General features: G+C 52.7%; 8 protein-coding genes across 8 annotated transcripts; 2 read left to right on the top strand and 6 right to left on the bottom strand.

The window, feature by feature from the left end:
* Window positions 1–49: 49 nt before the first annotated feature.
* SMAC4_01541 (uncharacterized protein) lies at window positions 50–886 on the bottom strand (the record flags this gene model as incomplete). Its single annotated transcript, XM_003352658.1, has 1 exon — window positions 50–886. The coding sequence occupies one exon, from the start codon at window positions 884–886 to the stop codon at window positions 50–52; it is 837 nt and encodes a 278-aa protein (XP_003352706.1).
* A 1,041-nt stretch (window positions 887–1,927) lies between these two features.
* Window positions 1,928–2,890, top strand: SMAC4_01542 (uncharacterized protein; the record flags this gene model as incomplete). Its single annotated transcript, XM_003352659.2, has 1 exon — window positions 1,928–2,890. The coding sequence occupies exon 1, from the start codon at window positions 2,054–2,056 to the stop codon at window positions 2,888–2,890; it is 837 nt and encodes a 278-aa protein (XP_003352707.1). The 5' UTR covers window positions 1,928–2,053.
* Window positions 2,891–3,688: 798 nt separating this feature from the next.
* SMAC4_01543 (uncharacterized protein) lies at window positions 3,689–5,017 on the bottom strand (the record flags this gene model as incomplete). The annotated part of the gene is made up of 1 exon (XM_066089612.1): window positions 3,689–5,017. One exon carries the CDS (start codon window positions 5,015–5,017, stop codon window positions 3,689–3,691), a length of 1,329 nt encoding a protein of 442 aa, XP_065945747.1.
* A 468-nt stretch (window positions 5,018–5,485) lies between these two features.
* Window positions 5,486–6,439, bottom strand: SMAC4_01544 (uncharacterized protein; the record flags this gene model as incomplete). Its single annotated transcript, XM_003352661.1, has 1 exon — window positions 5,486–6,439. One exon carries the CDS (start codon window positions 6,437–6,439, stop codon window positions 5,486–5,488), a length of 954 nt encoding a protein of 317 aa, XP_003352709.1.
* Window positions 6,440–7,331: 892 nt separating this feature from the next.
* On the bottom strand, window positions 7,332–8,257 carry SMAC4_01545 (uncharacterized protein). Its single transcript, XM_003352662.2, has 3 exons — window positions 7,947–8,257; window positions 7,732–7,880; window positions 7,332–7,645 (listed from the first exon to the last, which is right to left on the bottom strand). The coding sequence occupies exons 1-3, from the start codon at window positions 8,055–8,057 to the stop codon at window positions 7,507–7,509; spliced, it is 399 nt and encodes a 132-aa protein (XP_003352710.1). The 5' UTR covers window positions 8,058–8,257; the 3' UTR covers window positions 7,332–7,506.
* A 1,021-nt stretch (window positions 8,258–9,278) lies between these two features.
* Window positions 9,279–10,873, bottom strand: SMAC4_01546 (uncharacterized protein; the record flags this gene model as incomplete). The annotated part of the gene is made up of 1 exon (XM_066089613.1): window positions 9,279–10,873. One exon carries the CDS (start codon window positions 10,871–10,873, stop codon window positions 9,464–9,466), a length of 1,410 nt encoding a protein of 469 aa, XP_065945746.1. The 3' UTR covers window positions 9,279–9,463.
* Window positions 10,874–11,477: 604 nt separating this feature from the next.
* On the bottom strand, window positions 11,478–14,281 carry SMAC4_01547 (uncharacterized protein). The gene has a single exon (XM_003352664.2). The coding sequence runs from the start codon at window positions 13,903–13,905 to the stop codon at window positions 12,073–12,075; it is 1,833 nt and encodes a 610-aa protein (XP_003352712.1). The 5' UTR covers window positions 13,906–14,281; the 3' UTR covers window positions 11,478–12,072.
* A 5,541-nt stretch (window positions 14,282–19,822) lies between these two features.
* Window positions 19,823–20,545, top strand: SMAC4_01548 (uncharacterized protein; the record flags this gene model as incomplete). The annotated part of the gene is made up of 1 exon (XM_003352665.1): window positions 19,823–20,545. One exon carries the CDS (start codon window positions 19,823–19,825, stop codon window positions 20,543–20,545), a length of 723 nt encoding a protein of 240 aa, XP_003352713.1.
* Between the last annotated feature and the right edge of the window lie 884 nt (window positions 20,546–21,429).

Here is a 21,429-nt window from a genome sequence, read left to right as displayed (position 1 = left end):
AATGTCTTCCCCGGTACATGAGGATACAGATCCTACATAGGTGCTGCGCCTAGAACATGTTAAAACACTTATTAATCCCCTCCCAATCAGGATGTTCCTCCTTCCCCCTCACCATCTCTGCCGCCCAACTTCCCCTCGGCGCCTTTCTTGCTTCCTTCAGCGCCTGCCTCACCACCGCATCCCCAAGCTGCTTCTTGATCTCCAACCTCGGCAGCTGCCACCGCAGCAGATTCGCCGACGTAGCTCCTCCTGGCAGACTATCAGCCAGCGGAACCGTACAAAAGCCCAAATCCGCCCTTTTGGCAAACCTGAGCGCACGCACCGCACCGCTCATTCGCTCCGCAATAGTCGGGTTGGTGTGAAGACTAATAGCCAGCCAAGCCTCGCGGACCGCCAGGGCCGGGACGTTGTGACTGCGTAGCAAGCGGGCAGCCACGTCCGCCCCTATGACCTCGAAGCGCTCAGCGATGGTATCGTAGTCGCGTGCTACGCCTATGGCGTGAAGAATACAGGCGACGAATAGGACGTGCGGCGGACAGATGGCGGCGTATTCTCCGGATGAAGGGCTGATGCGTGCTATACCCGGGAAGCTGGGCAGCAGGGAAGGGTCGGCTGGGTCGTTCAGAGGGGTGATGCGCATGAAGGCTTGGGCGTACATGTAGACGCGGAAGCTGTGGTAGAGGATCGTGGCGGGGAGATGGGAGCGGGCGAGGGCGAGGGCGTCGGCGCAGACGGGGTGGGATGGCATTAGGGCGCGGAGGGCGGCGGTTATGGTGCCTGGGTCGGATATCGAGGGCAATGATACGGCACCGGAACAGGTAACAGGACCGGAGCCGGTGCCGGTGGAGGTGGTGGAGGCGGAGTTGTTGGACGTTCGGCTGCCCATGGTGCAATGGCGGCGACAGTGGTGGTCACTGATCGTTGATTTTGATCACGGTAGGGGAGGAGACTGCGGTTCTTAGAACAGAACTACCATAGAGAATGGGGGTTAAGCTCTGAGGGGTCCATTGCTCGAGCTGATTTGGGCTTGTCTGCACTGCACATTTTGGGAGGTTGTCGGCGGCTGCAAGCCTGCAATGCAATGCATGAAGCTATCCGCGTCGGTCAACTCAACAGAACCCATTGGCAGCACCCACAGACACCGCGAAACCAGATGGCTCAACCCGTGCTCCCGTCGTGTTGCGCTCCTGATCTCGCTGGGAACTCACCACCGGGTTGAGTGTTTGATGCCTAGACTCCAGTTATTTATGTTGTTCTACCGGGAAGCAACTTTTGGATGATAAACCTGCGCACCAGACCCCGTACAGCTCAAGGGTACGCCGTCGAGTACACCGGGCCGAGACACTCGAACATAATCTTGAAACCCTTCATTTTAAATGATACTTGTCCTATTGGTTCAAGACTCTCATCATCGCACAGCCCTCTGGTAAGGCCACAGCCATTTAGGCCGGTAAGAGTCAAAAGCGTGGGTGACATACGTCAGTCCGAGTACCTACTCAACCTTCTTTTCCCGGAGTGGCAAAGGCCAGGAAATGACGCTTGTCTCCACGAGATTCCACGCTGGAAGAGGAGGGCTGATAGGTGTGGAGACTGGAGAGAAAACCCTTGAGACCAAGTATCCTCTTGACATGATCAGGCAGACATGTAATCGGGTGTGATTCCTACATCACCTCGATGACTGAACCTCGGAAGCTGGCCTATATACACGGTGACGCATTGAGGTAAGTCCTTTATCACGACGGGATTCCAATACAATCTGATGCTGGGTGGTTGGTCAGCTCGGATGCCCGCTAGGGTAGGTAGGTTGCACTGAAACCCCAAATAGGAAGGATGTTCCTTAAAGCTGACATGCTGACGCGGAGAGTACGCGGACTTTACATGTCAGTTGAATTGCCGTCTCTGACGACAAATAAATACCTACCCCCAATGTTCCTGACATTTGACGACCTGTAGCACTCATCAGCAATAACATCAGTGCCGGGAAAGGCGACTAAAAGCCCTCCACTCAAACATCACAACCAATTTCTCCAAGCAACGACACCAAGACTTCAAAATGTCATCAACAACCCTCCCACCCCGCTACCAAATCCGCAAGCTCACCCTCTCCGACCTCCCCTTCGCCCACGCCATCATCACCCACGCCAACCTCTTCCACAACGCCGTCTGGGCGCGCCTGCACGCCTCCGACGCCGTCGAGCGCTCCTACCGCGTCTTCAATACGGGCGCATACAACACCTCGCACGGCATCGAGTCCGGTTTTTCGTATGGCATCTTCGACACCGAGTACCAATACAAGCGTCCCGAGTCCGCCGCCACCAACGGCGCAGTCTACTGGGACCCCGAGCTGTACCCGGCCTCTTCCGGGAAGGACCTGCTCGAACAAATGGATTTCCCTCTCGTGTCAGTAGCGCTAGCGTACGACCCCGTCGCTACACCTTTTGACCCGGTCAAATTCCAGCCTGTCTTTGATGCGTTGCCGCTTTTCCCGAAGCTGGTTAGTATCACGGAAGCAAATGATATTCGCCCGCCTGAGGAGCGCAAGCCTAAGCAAGTGGGTGAGTGTCTGTTTAGGTGCGGGACGGCGACGAGGGCGGATTATGAAGGAAAGGGGCTGGCGAGGGCATTGGCGGCGCATTTGATGAGTGAGGCGAAGAAGGCCGGGTTCAAGGCCACGCAGGTCGGGACGGTGAATAATCGACTCAACGAAATTTGGGAGAGGGTGCCTGGCCAAACGGGGGTGGGAGTGGACGGAGCGAAGAGTAGGGTGGTTAGCGTGGTGGATTTGGAAAGGTATGAGGAGGAAGAAGTCGGGGAGGATGGAGTGGTGAGGAAGGTGAATCCGTTTATGGGGGCCAAGGTGTTGAGGAAGTGTATCTATGTTACTCTTTGAGGAAGGAGAAAGGAGGAAATGTATGGAAAAGGGGGGAGGAAGAAAGGAAGGAAAGAGTAGGCGGGTGGAAGATGGTGGATAGGTTCGCCCTTACCTTGCCCTGCCGGGCATTGCGGAGGACGGGAGATGAATTTGCGATTTGGGAAGAAAAGAGTAATCGATTGTAGGGTTTCCCGGGTCGAAGGCCATGTAACACACTGCACCAGGAGCACTGAAGGGTTTTACCTGGATTCTTCGTGGTGATTCTTTGCCATTCTTTTCTCAATGATATGAGACCGAATTTGTCGACCCTGTCTGTGGTCGATCTCCAGGCGTTTGGGGTACGATTGCGAATGCAGACTGGCTAGCCTGTCGGTTTAGATCCCCTTTGAACTATGAAGCTGAGTACTGCACATGATGGTTAACAACCAGTACTGATTATCAACATTCGACAGTAATCTACATACATGGAAGAAGAGCAATGAGGATGATGTGTTGAGTCCAGCACCAGATACACTCGAACAGATATCGCCCTGCTTCCCGTATCACGCCAAACTTTAGCCAGATGCCGAGTGACGATAGCTGACAGGTGATGTGCAACACCAGAAAGCGATGTGCAGAGCAATCTCTCCATCAGTCACCGTGTCGGTCCGTCGGACATGACAGCTCCAACAATGACATTGTCGATACTCGTACAAAACTTGCCCAAAGTAGGGTGACAAACTTCGATCACCAGGAAGACACTCTTGGCTTCCAGGCCCAGATTGGTTCCCTGTTGTCGGATCAGGTAGATATCTCCAACACATACTCCTTACCAGATTACAAGTTCTGCATGTGAACCTGCCTCACCAGCTGGTTGATCTCCCCCGGCTGGAATTCCGGCTGATACCTTCCCGCATGGCCCAAATCCTCAGCCGGAATCGGCGCCGGGTATTCCGGTCCCTGTTGTTCTGCGTGTGCCTCCGCTGCCCCCTTTTCATCAGCACCAGTAGTACCGACAGTATTCATGCTCCTCGCAAACTCCTGATAAGCCTTCCTCGCCTCGTTCCTATCCTCCTCCCTAAACCTCTCCACCATCCCCTCTACCACCCTCTCCACTTCCTCCTTTCCTCCCCTCCACCACTCCAACAGCCTTTTCTCCGCCTTAGCCAACCTCGTGTTAACCTCATGTACATCCCCCATTACAGTCCCCATGCCCGAGACCTTCTCCTCTCTACACTCCGTACAAACCATCGGCACCGCTCTCTCCGTCTGCACCTTCTCCCTAGCTTGCCTCTGCAATCCCATCAAAAACTTCATCCGCTCCACCTCAAAGTGTCCTGACCTCAGCGCACGGAACCAAGCACCCAGGAACCCCATCCTGTTCCAAGCTGCGTCGCTCATCTCGGGCGTGGCCATGGCACGCAAGAGCGGGGTATCCATGCGTCGCCAGAGGTCGTTGTCGTCTTTTTCTACGCCCTGACTGTTGCCATCGTCGGAAGAGGACTGGGCGAAGGACTCGATGAACTCGCGGATCGACATGCCGAGGGCCATTTGCTTGAGGGAGAGCATGTTTTGGGGAGCTTCGGCGTCGGAGAGGCCGGCGTGAAAGGAATTCGGGGAGATGCGGCGGAGGTCGGTGGAGAGGACGTGTTTGCAGAGTGTTGGGGGGGTGAGGGATAAGCCTCCGGGGGAAGATTCGTTAGGGGTAGAAAAGCTGCTGCTGTTGCCACCGCCGCCGCCGCCGCCACCGCTTTCGCGGATGTGGTCGCGGATGGCGGTTAGGCGGCGTGTGGTGACTTGGGTTTGTAAATTGCTGGTTTGCATGAGCATATTGCTGTCGGGTCCGTAGATCTCGTTCCAGGTGAGCGCGTGGTCAAGCGCGACATGTTGGTGATGGGATTCCGTAAGTTGAGGGGGGATGTCCAGGTGTAGCTCGATGGAGGTAAGAAGCTCGGCTTGGGATTGCTGGGTGTTCAGCGAGGATTCGATGTGCGACAGATACTGGTCTGCGCGATCTTGGAGCTCAAGGAAGGCGGCGATGAGCTGGCTTTTGCTCATGGTGAGCAAATCGGCGCGCTCGTGATGCGGTTCGCGAGGGACCTCATCCACCTCGGAGTCGAAGTCGTGCGACGATAGCAAGTGCTGTGTCTCAGGTGGGAGAGGCATCTTTGCGAGGTTATGGCGCGATAAACGTCGTCTTGAACGTCAGTTGCAAAGCTCTGCGCGGGGTAGCGGTGATACCAGGCGAATGATGGACGGGAGGGACAAGTTGTTGGCCAGCGCAGAATGAGCGAAAGGGAATTCGCTAAGACGCTGGTTTGCTTGTTGGCTTGTCACCTTGTTGGCGCGTTGGTTTGTTGAAGGCGGTAGGGGTAGCTTCAAGGGAGATGGATTGCAACTTGTAGCATCCACATTGCACCCGGCTTCCAGGTTGCGCCGACAGACAACAAGTGAATTGTAGAGTTGAATGAAGGTACGCGAAAGAATATAGGACGGGAAACGCGCAAAGCCTCCCGGTACTGTAAGTAACGGTTCCCAGATACCAGCACACGGGCATATTAGTCGAATCGTGGAAGGCACACCCGCCATTCACCACTCACCATTCACCAAACATCCACGGCGACGACCAGCAGCTTATCTCACAAACCCAGACCTCTTTTGCGGCATCATGTCTTGCAGCGCTCCAAACCACACCGAAAACCAACGCACCGCCTGATCCTCAGACTGATCTCCCCTCTCCTTCTGCAACGGATCATCCCGATCTCCTCTCACAGCAAACCCGTGCTTCGCTCCCGGATACACCACAACCTCATGCATATCCGCTCCCTGTGTCTCCTTCGACGCCGTACGGTTCTTCTCTTCCAGAATCCTCATCACCTCCTTCATCTTCTGCTCCCCCATAAAAGAATCATTCTCTCCGTTCGCCAAGCTGAGCGGCAGCTGTACCTCTTGGATATGCCTCGGCAACTTGAGCATCGACGGATGGGCAGTAAACGCGCAGTCAATCAGCGAGACCTTCTTTCCACATTCCAAAGTAACCCAGTTATCGGGATTCTGAGTGTTGGTAAGACCAACAGCATAAAGTCCACCCCAACAGAATCCAGCAACGCCGACCTTGGGAGGCGTGCCATTCGCCGTCGGGGTCGACCGCACAGCGGAGATGAAGGACCGCACGCGCGGCCAACAGACAGATGGACGGGTACGATAAAGCCAGAGGAGGAAAATGGGGACGACTTTCATGATGTTCCATGTTCGGCTCAGGATGCGGAATATCCAGGGAGAGTTGGGGTCGGGCTTCGCGTCGAACGAGGCCATCTGCGAGAGAGGGATGGCTTTGCCGTCCATGAAGTCAGGGACGTACACAATGCAAGGAACACGTTTTGCGTATGCATCGGCGAGGGCTCGGGTGTTGCGGAGGGACCAGCCGAAGGCATCGGTGATGAGGACTACTGTGCCTAGCGGTTTAACATGCCCCTCCGGAGCCGCGACGTATGTGGGAAGTCCGTGGATGACATCCTCGTGGCCGGTGGGGATGACGTCGCCGCGGAGGGTTCCTTTGAAGCAATCGACACAGACGGGGAGGGACATCTTGAGTGGATGATCAATGCATGTGGTAGGAGGGGGGAGAGGATGAGATGCTTTCTTAACGATTGGTGTTTTCCTTGTCTTCAGGATGTCGTGTCGATGAACTGAAATTGGTGTTGAGGCCGAAAGCGGGGAAAACGCCAATCCAATGGTGCGGCGTTCAGTGCCTAACCACTAACAATTACGCCCCAAGCCACTCCCGTGTCTGCAGAGTCAACCGCTATCTTACCTATGCCACTGCGCCTCACCCGGGCCGCAACCTCAACACACTCGGCGATACCTTAGGGGGTCGGCATGTCCCGTCCCCTCCCCCGCATCTTCTTCCCGTCTGGTCCCCGTCGTCATCCGCCCCTCCATTACAATTCGGATATTGCCCTGTCGTCGAGCTTATCGTCGTCATCCATCAAGACAAAGTCCATGACGCGAACCTTCACTGAAGGGTGGTGCTTTTATCGTTGGAATAAGGCAGCCGGAATCGATCACCAGACCCAAGAAACGAGAAAAAGCTTCGCTTACCTGCATGCTTTCCATTGCGGAGCCGAGACATCTACCTATACATGTCTCTTTTGGAATTTCCACGTTGTACGAAGTCCCTGTCTTGCTTGCACTTGACTGACAGGTCGCACGGAAAAAATGTGTGTCTGCTGTCTGGTACAGGCAGCGAGAGACATGTTGGGTACATAACCATTAGTCTTGGACTTTTGGTAGGTACAGTACATGCAATGGACAAGGATATCGGAATAAAAGGCCAGCCATTGATATACGATGGAAGCATTGTCAGCTCAAAGATGCAGATTCGAGGATTGGGCAGTCGCAAAGATTCCATGCTATGTACACAAGCAATGGCAATGAAGAAAGATATTAGGTCCAAAAGCAATGTATATAGGTAGGCTATGCGTGTGTGCGCTCGCTGGTGGATGACTCAGCATTAATAACCATAACGACAGTCCAAAGGGCGCCCTCTCTCTCTCTCTCTCTCTCTCATCTAACTCTCTCCTTTGCTCCACGTGATCATGATCGCATTCAGTTCCAGTTCCAGTTCACCAACCCATCAACCCAGCACAGTGCCTCTAGGTGCAAGCAGTGCAAGTGCGGCACGAGATGTAATGAGCCGCGTGACCAGCGTCCTGGCCGCCGTTGTAGTTGTACAAGTTGCTCTCGCCAGGGTTGGTTAGGATGGCCAGGCCTGAGCCGGTGCAGTCTCCGTTGCTATTGTTGAAAGTCAACATGTTAGCATCGATTGATGTCTTTGATGTTACACATGTCTAGGAAGAGAAAGAAGGATGGAGACATACGCAAAGAGACGGCAGATAGCGCCAGCGTCGGGGCCAGCAGAGCCAATGTGGCCGTTATAGGCCGAGGGAAGCGGGGTGCAAGTGCCGCTGGTGCCGAGGGTCAGGACCTCGCAGGTGTTTTGCCAGTTGGAGCCGGTGCAGACGTAAACCTAGAGTGAGAAATGGTTAGTAAGTGATGTTTGATCGGGAGACGAAGGGAAGGGGAAGGGACTAACATTGCCGGGAGTGCGAGCGACCAGAGCAGGGTGCTCACCCGAGGCGGGCACGGCAAGGACGGGGGAGAGAACGGAGAGGAGGGAGATGGTAATGGCAAGGACGGACTGCATTTTGGCGGTTGTTGGTTGGTTTTGGATGAGACGTCGAAAGTCGAGAAGAGATGTTGAGGAATGAGTCTTGAGAGAGTTGAGTAGATGATGTTGTAATAAAGGCTGTTGATGTTGTGATGAGTGAGATATATGCTTTGATGAAGGGAAATCTGTTGATCTTTATACTCGGAAAGCTAGGTCAATGCCTCTTAGTCTTCCCCAACATCACAAAGCTATCGTCAGCTAAACATAGCTACGATGTCCACGACACGAAGGATCACTCATCAACCGTACCATCTCCGCTACCTTTCCCACTGCATAGCTTCCGCCACAGTCGTCATGTTGGTTATGACCCCAACGGAGACTCCAAAAGTGTGCCGGATCGGGATGGTAGCACGATCTCACATTCGGCTACAAACTGCAATGACATGCAAAAGTGAAGCAGCTTGCTGACGATATGGTCCACGTCCGTGGAGCATACGAACCGATGATACCTCCCGTCGTAACTCGTACTGCACGCTTACTCAGTCAACAAACGTTTTAGTTTGCTAGGCCAGGAGCGGGTTAGTGATTTCTTTCAGGACCCTGTAGATCAGAAGACCAACGGATTGTCCTGCGCTCTGGCAGACGATACTCTGCGTTGCTCTGGTATGTAGACTAAAGTTTCGAAAAGGGTTGTTTTTAGTGACATTGTAAGGTGGATGAATAATGTCTTTTCCATTGTAGCTTTGTGAGGTGCCCCCTTTTTTTTTTTTTAGCCGGAAACCCAAAGGACCCATGGGAGCGTATCCCGCCCCAGCCACGATTTCGATTGTTACACGGATGGAACACGAGGTTACTAAGCCGTCCTTTCGTGTTGTGGCTAGTCGTATATCAACAACCGCTATCATTGGTGGGTATGAGCGAATGGCAAACACCAACAGATACTGAATTCCCAAAAGGCACCCACGAGCCGACGACACCAACAATAGTTAGTGAGAGCCAGCGGATCGTGTCTCGACATTGGAAGATAGATCTGAGGCAACAGCTATTTGCCATCCGAGATCAACGAGCTCCTTGATCGGCCCGGGAGTGTACCGAGCAGAAGTGGAAGGAAATAAGCAAGGAAAAGAAGCTGAGCCCTGAACGGGACAGAAGTGTGTGGGTATCATATCGCTGTCTAGCGCTGACTAGAACCCGGAATTCTAGGAAGCACGGTCTGAACATAGCGGGTGGCGGAAGGATTCAACCCCTTCATCTGATCTTCATGTTGCTGACTAGTGCACTTCAATAGTCCTCTCTCTTTGCGGTCAACATAGCGAGGGACAGGATACCTTACTAAGCCACAAGAAAAGGAGGATCATGGAGGTGGGTTTCTCCCGCCGTATCAACTACCATGACCTTGAGGGGGCTGCTTGAGAAATTCCATCGTTGCTTCGCCTAACGCCCTATTGACCGAGTTGCGACTTGAAATCCTCCCAGTCAACAATAGTCAAGACATGCGAAATCTTTCCCTGCTCGAGCCAGTAAATGGCATGCTCAGCGAAATGCACCCGACGCCCATTGGGCATAGCACCACCAAATGGCTTGACGGGTAGCCCAGCAAACTCGATACGGACGGCAATCTGCTGCTTTGCCTCGTCAATGAGGACAGTCCGAGGAACAAACTGGAGGCCATCAATAGCGTCAAACGCGTTCTCCATCAGCTGACCATAGTTTTTTAGAGCCATCTCAGCACCATTCCAGACCACGGTCCCCTTGCAGAATTGGTGCAAGTCTTGTTGTATTCTTTTTTCGTTGATACAGGCGATGTAGTCCTCGTAGAACTGCCTCAGGTCGATGGAAGAAGGGGGCGGTGGAGGCCTGAAGTTGGGAACTGGCACAATGTTGGCCGATTGCCGGCGCTTCTCGTCTCCGTCCACAATGTCTTGAATCTCGCTAATCTTTCCATCGCTGAAGTAGACGAACATGTGTCGCGTGTATTCCGTCTGCCTCCTTTGTGACGAGGCTGTGTAGGGCCGTTGTACAACAATGTCCTTGACTTTCAGCCTCGCTGCCACGGCTTCGCCCTCTTCGGGCGTTCCGGCAACTAGAGTGACGATCTCCATTTGGGTATTGGATCTGCGCGAGAACTCCTCCTTGAAGGATTCTACAAGATGGTACAATGAGATGTCTTCCTTGTTGTACGTGATGGTACTGTGGACTTCATCGCTAAGGAAGCTCCATTGATGGCGGTTAATGCGGTCAATGAGAGATCTAAAGCGGAGTTTGTTATCGACTTCGGTTGGCAGATTCAGCGTGATGGTAGTTTCCGAATCGAAGGACGAACTTCCCATGGGTAGGGAATGAGAATCCGAGAACGAGGGAGTTTTGAACTCGGACGTGCCCAACTCTTCCATCATTCTCGCGCGTCTGACGGCAGCCTCGTTGAGCTCTGACATGCCAAGAAAAGAACCGTGGAAGACAGGATCCCGAAGTGGTTCGTCTTGACGGAAGGTTAGAGTGGTAGAGGGAATGTGCGAACGCAGCAACAGATGATTGCTGTTCGACTGGGAAGGTTGCGATGACTCAGATTCCTCATCACGCGCCGGCAATAGCGCGTCTTCTTCCTGGCTGGTCGAGAGGGAGGAGCGCGGGATGGAGGACAGAGCTGCTTGTCCAGATGCTGGTTCGTCCAACAGCGAGGGATCTTCTGAGGCGTATGAGGAGGACATGGTGGCCGGAGTTTCTTGGTGCGTGTGGTGTGAAAGGTCCAAAATTGAAAGGTGAGAGATCAGGAATCGGGGGACAAGGATGGGAGCTCTGAGTGACACGTCCAAGCAAGTGAAAGACGAGACAAAGAACGATGAGGACGGCATGAGTGGACCAAGTGGACCCCGCTGCTGTCGCGCCTTCACGTGATGAATAAGATAAACGATAAGGAGCAGCGCGGGGGCCCCGGAGCCGGACCACCAGTTCGACTGTCCGCCGCGGCCCCACTTCACTCCAGTGTCACGACCCCACCATTGACGTTCCCTGTTTCCTTCCTCCTCCCTCACACCAACTTTCACTGTTTCACTTTCCGCAATCTTCCACTTTCACTTCCACTTCTTCACACGATTTTTTTTTCCTTTTTTTGCTGAAGGCAACCTTGCAATCTAGTTCTCCCCTTCTCCTCATTTTCCCCGGGAATCTTGCCGTCAATTGACACCTTTCATCTCCGATCGGACCTACAATTGACATGACAGTACAAGTACACTGACTGCATCGACGCCCTTGACACACTGACACACTCCTCATGCCAGTTACACCGTCTCGCTGCTGAAGCTCAGCCATGGAATCGCCGGGACAACGGCATCGGAACACAAACACGATGTCCGCACTCTTCGGCGACGTCGACTGCCGTGGCAAAACGTCAAAATCTGGTCCTACGCAAGACGGCATTGTTATGGACACACGCCGTGAGTACCACGGTATCACCAAGTCACGGCAGCGTTCCAGTGCGACGGTGACATCTTCTGTCATTATGAGGGTGGCACGAAGTATCTCTACTGCATGTGCCCCAAGACGCGCGAGTAACACGCCAACTACAGACCAACGGAAAGCGAAAAGGAACCAGAGTCATGATGCCTCTCTGCTGTCAACCGACCCCTGACAGCAGCTTGAATACAGACAATAAGCCGCGATGACAGCAACAGACAAACGAGAACAAGATTTGACAGGACAATGTTCGATCGAGCCAAAAGGAAGATGAAAAAAAAACAACAACAAAAAAAACAGCGTCTCGCAAGACTTTTGCCCATCCATCCGCTATGATGTTATTCGACAAATTGGCAGCCATTCTAACACCAAACGCCATTGAACCACCCCAGCGCATGATCATAAGAGGGATATATGACAGAAAGAAAGTAAAGGACAAGCGTTGGACCTGGGTATAGTGTATTTGTCTCATCACCATCGTGTACTGACCCTCCATCTCCTTCTCCCCCTTTTTTTTTCCCCCATGTGGCTGTTTAGTACCCTTCCATCCTCCATCATCTCGTCTTTTTCAACCCGCATATGCCTCATCTTCTATCTCTCAAGCAATGTTGGTGTCCTTCCAACTAATTACCTCTCGTGTAACCTCCGCGGACTCGACCTTGTGCTTCAGGTCAAAGTCGCTATCGAGGCCCCTCCTCAGTTTCACCTGTCTCTCCAGCAGCGTGACCAGCAAGCCGGCCCCTGCGAGACCCAGAAAGATGATCCACGGTGCCCTTAACCCGAGGGCGAACAGTGACACGATCTGGGCTTTGACCTCCTCCCCAAAGCTGCTGACGAACTGGGCCGAAGCGTGCTCGTATGCTCTTCCCCGCGTCAGCGCCTCCCGTGCCTCTCCGTTGGTAATGGTGTGCAGGAGAGCTGTTACTTGGGCATTGAAGGCGGCATTGGGGACAGCAACGCCAAGGAGCGACCCAAGTCCACGAAGAAACGCCCATGATCCGGTTGCCGCCGCGTTCTCCTTGTCTGTGAGCTCTACCAGCACGCTGGGAAGCGTCGTCGACACAATGATTCCGGATCCGATGCCGACAAGGAAGGAGAACACGATCCACTCCACCACGTCGGCTGTCTCGGCATAGGCGACGCAGCATGCGAATCCAGCCAACATGAGAAAAAACCCGACTTGGTGCATGAGCCGATAGCGGCCAAACTTTGCCAGTAACGGTCCACCGACGGCGGACAGCACCACAATTGTCAAAGTGCAGGGCAGGATGAGAACGCCCGACTTGGTAGGAGAGGCGTTCTGCACAGCCTGGAAGAACGGTGGCAAGTAGAACTGGTACCCATATGTTAGGAATCCATGGATGATGGTGACGACGAATCCGGCAACGGTCGTGCGGTTGGAGAAGATGTGTGGAGGCATGATGGGGTGCTCGCACCATCGGCAACGTTCCCAAAGTGCAAAGCAGAGGACCCCTGTGAGACCGGCGGCGCCAGTGCCAAGTACAATTGGGGCAGTCCAAGCGTAGGCCGCGCCGCCGAGTGTGAGCGAGAAGAGGATGAACACAACCGAAGACGTCAACAAGCCGATTCCGAGAAAATCCACTCGCCCGAGTTGCTTAAAAATTGTCAGCTTGCCGCTGTCTGCCGAGCGACCGCTGCTGACCTGAAGCCACATCCACATCATGACAAGAGATACCGCGCACACCGGGATGTTGACGCCGAAGCACCATCTCCAGCCAACCTCAGCAAAGATGCCACCGAGCACGGGGCCTACAGTGGTGCCTAGAGCATATACGGCAGCCTTGATTGCGACGTAGTGGCCTCTTCGTTTGAGCGGAATGATGTCACAAAGGATCAGCTCTGCAAACAGGTCAATGCCACCCGATCCGAGGCCTTGAAAGATGCGGCCAAAGATCAGGACGGCGCCTGAGTTGGCAAATCCTGAGACGGCGCTGCCAGCTCCAAAGATAACCACTGCCACCATCATGAGATGTCGGCGGCCCCAGATGTCGGCAAATTGTCCGTACAAGGGCTGGCAAATGATGGAAGCTAGCAGGAACGCCGTAGCGACCCATGATGAGTTTGGTCCAAGGCCCAGGTCCCGTGAAATTGTCGGCAGAGCGGTGCTCACCACGCTTCCCTCAAAGGCCGAGAGAAGGATGGGGACACAGAGCCCAATGAAGCACCGCCAGAACCCGACTCCTCGAACCCATTCGTTGGCATTGGCCTCGGCAACTTCCGTCTTTTCGGACAGCGAGACTGTCGATGGCGTGCTGTTATCATCGAAGCTGGTACAGGATGAGGACTTGAAGTCGTAGTCCTTTTCGCTTCGGCAATATGCTGGGCGCGGCGGATCCATCATGGCATTCGCCTCCAAAGCGGCTCTGGCATTTTCTGCGAGGTTCGTCGAGGACGCGTCTGGCGTTCGCATTGTATTCGAATGGTCGGAACGTGTGATGGTATACCTGTTAATGAAGGGGCAGGAAACTAACTCTTGGTAGATAAAAGATGTGATGGCTGAGGACAAGAGGATTGAGGTAAGTCCCCAGAAATAACAGCCATCACCGTTCCCTTTAAAACACCCCGTCGATGCAAATTTGCTTTGAGTCAATGTTCAACATTGGGGGACATTTGTCCTGCGATCTGTGGACCGTTGTCTTGACGATCCAATGACACCGTCACAGACTCATTGGCATTTTTTCCTATCTTCCATCACATCACTCATGGTTGGGACGAGTGCACATCCACGAGGCAAGCTGCAAGTACAGTGGTATGTACTTTAGGTGTGATGAGAACTTTTTCTTTCGTTGGGTCGGTTCCTTGGCCCCCTACCACGGTTGGAATGCTACCTATCTCACCATGGCCGTCCACGATCGACCTCATCTCTTCCACCAGCTCTCATCCTCATCCCCGCGGCCAGACCAAAGCACTCTTTCCGTGCAACTACAGGACCATCAGTATTGCTGTTGTTGGCGGTTGACGGTCACCTTGGGGACGTTGTGCTGCCTGGTACAAAGAGTACTGTTCCTTTCCTATCTTCTCTCAGATTCAAGGACTTTCTGCCACGTCCGTGGACCGGTGATACAACGAGTCGAGGCGACCAAGAATTTGCATCTGTCATGGACTGTAGCCCAATGGCTTGCCTTGGCTACACGGGTCTCGTAGAGTGGCCAACTGTTTACCTAACAGTTACTGATTGCCCTGGACATGAGGATTGTGCCGTCATCAAGCGGCGGCTGCGACAGTGTGCTCAATGCCCGTCAGTCCGTCACGGATGACAATCTGGGCGAGAGAGTGACAGATTCGAGAGGTTGCTGTACCCAGGACCGCGAGTGGACTGGGAAGTACCCCCTTCTACCACTCGATATGCCGACATTTTCTTCATCCAAGCTCTCTTTAGCTTCGTGTCAAAACGGGAAGTAGCTCGCGGCGGAGTGCCGTAGAGCCTGTGGAAATTACCTCTTGCCCAGTGTTTTATCTTTGCTTGGTCTTTAGCTCTTCCTGAGATGGAGCCTGTCGATTCAGGGACAAGGCTCGAACAGCCTCGAGCTGAGTATGACACAAGGCATTGTCTGCGAATCAGAATGAGCTGGTCCCTTGCAGCACCTGCCAGCTTGGCATGTCAATGGTATTTCCATTGGGTACCATTACTTCGACCATCCCTATAGCCGAGAAGGATCTAGATCCTTTATGCCTCTGATCACATTGTCCTTTTCTGGGAAAAGCTTCCCTGCTTTGTGCTCTTGGTAAAGCAAAAGCTTTCTCGTGTGCCTAAGGTCGGAGAATTCTCACCAGGGCGAAGTTCTGACTCAATATGGTAGAACGTCGTATTCTATGAGTCTTCTGTTATACCAGGTTTGGAACATGCTCGGGGGCACGAACCCAACAGGCAAAGTGCTCCTTTCTGCCGACTTCGGAAGCCGAGAACCGTTGACCTCAAGGCTGGGTCACAAGGGGCGGTGATCTCTTGTATGTTGGTTCTCCCATCTTCACGGTCAGGATCTGGCCCATCACGCGTCAGACGAGTCGGACACAGAAGCTCCCGAAGGGGTCCCGGCAAACCACATTAGGAGAGGATCATAGTCCGTTGGTGGATGCTGTCATACCTTACAGATTATTTGAAACATTTGTTTCGCAGCCTCAGCATGTCTCAGAGTTCGTGCTGTCGAGGAGGCATTTTCTTTTCTCGGAGCTATCCGTTACTTCGAAGGATAATCAAGACATTCACTTTCGTGGTTGTGTATGAGGCACGTCTGGATGTGATAAAAGCGCGCTGTCGGCTCTCTTCACTTCATTCCGTAACACAGCATCTACGGCACATGACGCAGCACACTTTTCCTTTGTCTTTGCCGTAATCCATCTGCAGCATGACCGTATCACTGATATCAGACACATGGTATTACGATACGGACCCCCAAGACTGGAGGCTGACTACAGGTCGCAGGTGTCCTTAGTCCAGTCCGACATACAAGACCGCAAGTTGTATGACAACATCACTCAAATGTTCTTCATGCAGCTCATGGAGTCGCCGCAGGGTTGTCAAGCCAACAACATTGTGTGTCTACATACACCCATGGACGTCGTTTGGGAGGCGCAGTAGTTGTTATCATGACACCGCATGTTATTCTGCCCCTTTGGGAACCCAATCGGGCAACGCGGGCGCAAAATCACTCAGGGTTGAGCTGCAAGCAAGTGTATGCCGGTAAAAATGAGTGCAAATAGGGACTGTATCCAACTGACTTTGTGTAGGAGAGGATGCCCCCAACCTACCCCACAAGAGGGCAGATATGCGAGAGACTCGGATGAAGATCTCCCGCTGAATGACTTAAAAAGTTGTTAAGTAATCACATTCCTTTGGAGTTTAGGCCCTCGATCATCAAGTCTCCTCCAGCTTGTTTCCGTTACAAATACACATTCCCCGTCGGAGTTAGGGCTTGTTAGCATTAGTAGAGATGACTCTCCTTCCTTCCACCCCTGAGCTCACCTTGTCTTTGGTAGCTCAGCTCTTGAGATATGAGTGATAAAATTCTGTCAGCTCAAGGCGCAGTTCGGACCGGAACCTCACGGCACAGCATCCCGGGTCCAATAACTCTATTTCGCCAAGACTGGGGAAAGTCATGTCATGAAACCCGGGCCTGGACCCTGACATCCCAGCTACTCAACGACCAATCGGCGACGCGCAACCCGTCTGACGTCAACATCAGCTTTTTTCTCCTTTTGACTCTATCATTCTTGACACTCAACATGGAGGAACTCAGATACTGATGGTGATAGGATACGTGGACTGCTTACGCCGGTGAGTCTCTTACTCCCTCAAACAGCCCTATACCTTGCGTCATGCGGGTGTCCGTAGAACATCATGAACATGCCCCAATGGCCTGGGTCCTGAAAACTGCTCAATATTGCCGCTAGCTCGTGAGGATTACCCACCAATATCGACGAATCCAGCCAAGCAAGTCCCAAGATTCTTAGCATACCGCACATGGAGAAATCTTGTTGATCTGTTGGCTGGCCAAAAATCACGGAATGACCTATCCGAGTTTCCCCTCCCCAACTTCACACTGCGGATCTTTCCAATCTCTTGGTCTCGAATTTCTCCTTCTTTTACACAATATTGGCGGTGGTTGTTCTTGGCCCCCGTCAATGGGTGGTAAGCAGGTCAGCCAACACATTCCATCCGTATGGGGTAATGAACCGTAATGAATCGGATCTACTCTACATACATCCGCCCCCGGGACCGGCCAGCCGCAGCCGCACATCTTTAATTTTCCCAACATGGAGGACTTCCCAGAATGGGATTGCTGACCTGACCTGATACTGACACACACACACACCGTACCCATCGAGTTTGGTATCACTGGTCCTGGTTTACCCGAGAAGCGACGGACCAGCGGGGCGTCTTGATTGCTCATGATCCTCAGGTCATTGTTTCTTTGCTCTTACCTAACCTGCTAACCTCTTGAATCGGAACGAGAGAAAAAAATTTCTTCGCCGAGTAAGACGCCAATTCGTCGGACCAGCTTCTCGCTTGCCAAGTGGTAGGATTTTTCGTTGTCATTACCATTATCATTCATTGTCATGTAAAATGCACTTGGAAAAGCAATGCCAAGTTCTGCCGTTTTGTTAATTTTTTTTCGCGTAGACTGTCGTGCAACCTCAAGTATGCAAGCACCCACTGACATTGACAGTTCGATTCAGGGGACAAAAATGTGCTTGATCCGACAACATCATTTGAGCAGAGGAAAAAGAGAAGTGACTTTCATCCGTCTTACGAGAGGGAGGAGAAGTTGTCTGTTCGTTTCTGGATTGGATCGGGTGATACTGCAGTCTGCAGCTGGTTTTTAGTCAGGTCATCGGGGCATAAACACTCGTTTCTTTACTCTTTTGAGAAGCTTGATTGATGAAGGGCTTACAGATACCTACAAGGTACAAACGCAACCTCAACATGCGAGACAACCGGTCACTACGGTACCTAAGCTCTCAAGGTCCCTCCCGAACGTGGAGATGTCTTCAGTTTTATCATCTCGTTCCCCTCCTCCCACGGCCACTCTGATGTCAGGTTTTACATAAGCGAATACGGACTGCGAAGTTGCCAAATCCTTCATTGAGCACACACCATACAGTACACAGGCAAGATGGAAGATGACTCCCATCAGTTGCTACTGACATCTTTTTACATGTCGTCCGGTCAGTGGTCAGAGGTCACTCAAAGGCTACCTCTGGCTAGGTAAATTTCCGCTCGGAGTCACCCGCTTGGAAGAGCCTGAGGGGCAGGCTCGGATGATAACCCGCCGCCGCTCGCCGGGCATTCGCGGTTCAACCACCTAACATCCTATCCACAACGAATGTTAGCAAACTTCTCGGACTTGCTTTCCAATTTTTCAAGTCAGGCCAGTCCAGTCGGCCGACCGTCACGAATGTTCAGATGGTCTGGACTTCATTGCCTACCTACGCTGCTACGGTAGTTCCTCCTTTCTCCAGGCCCTGGCATGATGCTATCGCCAAGCATCCCATGATTCCCATGATCGACATTAGTTTACAGGGAGCTGCAGGAGTGATAGTTAGTGTCCAGCACTACACTAGTGTAGCGGGAGACCAGCGCTGCAGTACGACATGGTTAGCTACCTGTACCTTAATTGTAAGGTACGCTATGCTATTACTTACACCGATCTTAGGTTGGGTTGGGGGCCTAGACTCCCAAGTCCTAACACCGCCCGCACTTTTACGTTCTCTCAATGGAATCGGGTTTCTCTTAGGTAGGTAAGGCAAGGTAAGGTACCGGTACCGGTATCTGAAGTTGCCAACTTTCTTTTGCCTGAAACAAACAGCGTCGAGTTGCATTTCATCTTCAACACTCAACACTCAACACTCAACGCTCAACGTTCAGCTCCATTGCACGTCGTTGGTAGTAGTTCGTATGGAATCGACTAAGACGGAGCCCAAGGTTGGTAATTAGTACGAAACCAGATAAAAGATTCAAGTTGTTTGCAGTTCGCGTTCCCTTAAAGGACCAATGACTGGCACTGCCCGATGATGGATGTTCCCGAATAGGGGCAGGAGGTACAAGTAGAGGTAGGGCTGGGTACCCCCGGACCTGAATGAGTGGCTCCAATCCCTAAATGAGCCGGCGCGGATCACTTAATTGGTCTAGTCCGATCTTGGATCTACTTAGTAGACTACATTCCATACCGACAGGGTGTGTCCAAGTACCTCCCCAAAGGGGGTAGTGTAATACAATACGGTGAGTGAAGCCACAAACGGCTTCATCTTTTCCCCATTATCATCCGGTGAATCAGCTAACCTATTCTTAGCCAAGTCCTGTGAGTTATTACACTCGTTCGTACACCGAGTTTCCAATCTGCTGACTCGTTGGAGGCTTGACAGCTTGCGTTGGTGTGTGTGGAGAGGTGTAAGTGAAGGTAAGGTACCATGACGGCTGCGGAGTGAAGGAGGGGAGGGGATGGAAATCTTGGGATGACTTTCTTGTGTCTTGTGCAGGGCAGGTTATGACCCGCTTGGGCATCGGCCAAGGGCAAGGGCAAGTGCAAGGTAAGGTAAGGCAAGGACAAAGAGGATCTATATAAGACCCCTTGCCGTGTCCTCTTCGATGTTGTCATTTCCCTCCACAATCCAGACATCGCCCTCATCAGACCTATCGGCTCTCAGATTCCAGAGAACACAAAGTTGTCTCACTTTGCAATCTTTCGGCAACTTCCTCACATTCATATCAATATCAGCTGGTCCCAAAAAGCCATCATCTTTCCGGACCCAAAGCATACTTTTTACCTACATTTCACAAAGCGAGCCTTCTTACGATACTTCTCGTCAGTATCACACAAGTCACAACTATGATTGCCACCAAAGTCCTCCTTCTCGTCGGCATGGCCTTCAGCGCCACGATTGTCGCCGCCAACCCCGTCACCAAGACCTGCGCCAACGTCAAGTGTCCCGTCCGGTGCGAGATGATCAAAGGCAACCCTACCTGCGTGGGTGGCCGGCCTCATAGACCCGAGACCGCCGAGGCCGTGTCTGAGTCTCCTTGTGACTCCGTCCGCTGCAACTACCGCTGCGAAGTCATCAACAACCAAGCCGTCTGCGTCGGCCCTCCTTCTGAAGATCTTGCCGCCGACAACACCTCCGTGAAAGGTGAAAAGTGCGGCGTCGCCACCTGTGGCCTAGGGGAATCCTGCTGCAACGAATCCTGCGGCGTCTGCGTTCCGCTCGGCGGTTCATGCGCCCAAGTCATCTGCGAGCCGGCCGGCAAGCAATGCGGCCCCAGTGTATGCTCAGGCGACACACCTCACTGCTGCAATGAGAGCTGTGGAATCTGTACCGCTCCGGATGGATTCTGCACGCAGCAGCTTTGCAACCGCGGGTTCACTCCCAGTGAGAGCAAGAGGAATGCGGAGGCTGATAAGATCAAGCTGGAAACCCAAAAGTGCGGAAAGGCAATTTGCCCCGAGGGTATGAGCTGCTGCAATTCTAGCTGTGGTATCTGTGTGAAGCCGGGAGGTGCGTGCACGCAGCAGTTTTGCCAGAGCGCTGACGTCGTGGGTGTTGAGGTAGCCTAAAGGGTTTGAAGGGCGTGGTGGTGGACTGGTGGCATGGCAGGACGGGAGGGTTGCGGTGGTGTTGCGAGTAGGGTACGGGTACCTGGCGTTGGAATGGGTGGCGGAGGTGGCAATGGCGGGTAGATGTAAAGGAGGGTGGGAAAGGGTTTGATGATCAAATTCCTTGGGGTTGGTATTTTGTCTTAATGTGGTCTTGGGGGTCACACCGGGAGTATAAGGGAGGATCACGGTGGCTATGGGACAAAGGGTCACGTACTAGATCGGTGGGGGGTTTCCTTTTCTGGCTTTCTATGCTTTGTTCTGTCTACAGTGGGAGCTCCAGCTGTGCTTTGTTGGTATTGCGTTTAGGTATGCTTGGAAGACAATCAACTTTGTTGTCTCGCATCCTGTCGATTCACGCGGTCGTCCTGGCTGAATGCTTGCGGTTTCTTGCAGTCGTGAAGCTGTTTATGTGGCTGGTGTCATAAGATTGTAGGGTCTTCGTCAAGCATAGGCCAGGGAGCAATGACCTGATAATGCGTATCTGTTTAAAGTTGATGTCAGCATGGGCTCTTAGAACCGGGCCTATGCCTTAGGGAGTCAAGTTTGGCACTTCTCTAACCGCATCAACAATCAGAGGGTCTTGTTTCAAACCATACATCCGACGCTTTTTATTCTCCGACTCTTTAGATGGGTGTCGAGAAGTTTGTCCGTCGGGTGGCTAATGCGATGATTTGCTGGGATAGTCTTGTAGTGCTTTTTTTTTGTTCATTTGCCGCAAAAGCGACTGGAACGTGGCTCAACGTTTTTGCAGCGGTGTTGATTCTGTACCAACCCAGTTGTTGTGCGGGTATGACATGCTGGATTGGATGCAACGTGTGTTCGAGGTAATAAGGGAAGGATGA

This window comes from Sordaria macrospora, chromosome 1 (assembly GCF_033870435.1).
Source record: "Sordaria macrospora chromosome 1, complete sequence".
Lineage (NCBI taxonomy): Eukaryota > Fungi > Ascomycota > Sordariomycetes > Sordariales > Sordariaceae > Sordaria > Sordaria macrospora.
Note: the sequence above shows the minus strand (reverse complement) of the source record. Positions and strands in the feature narration are given on the sequence as shown.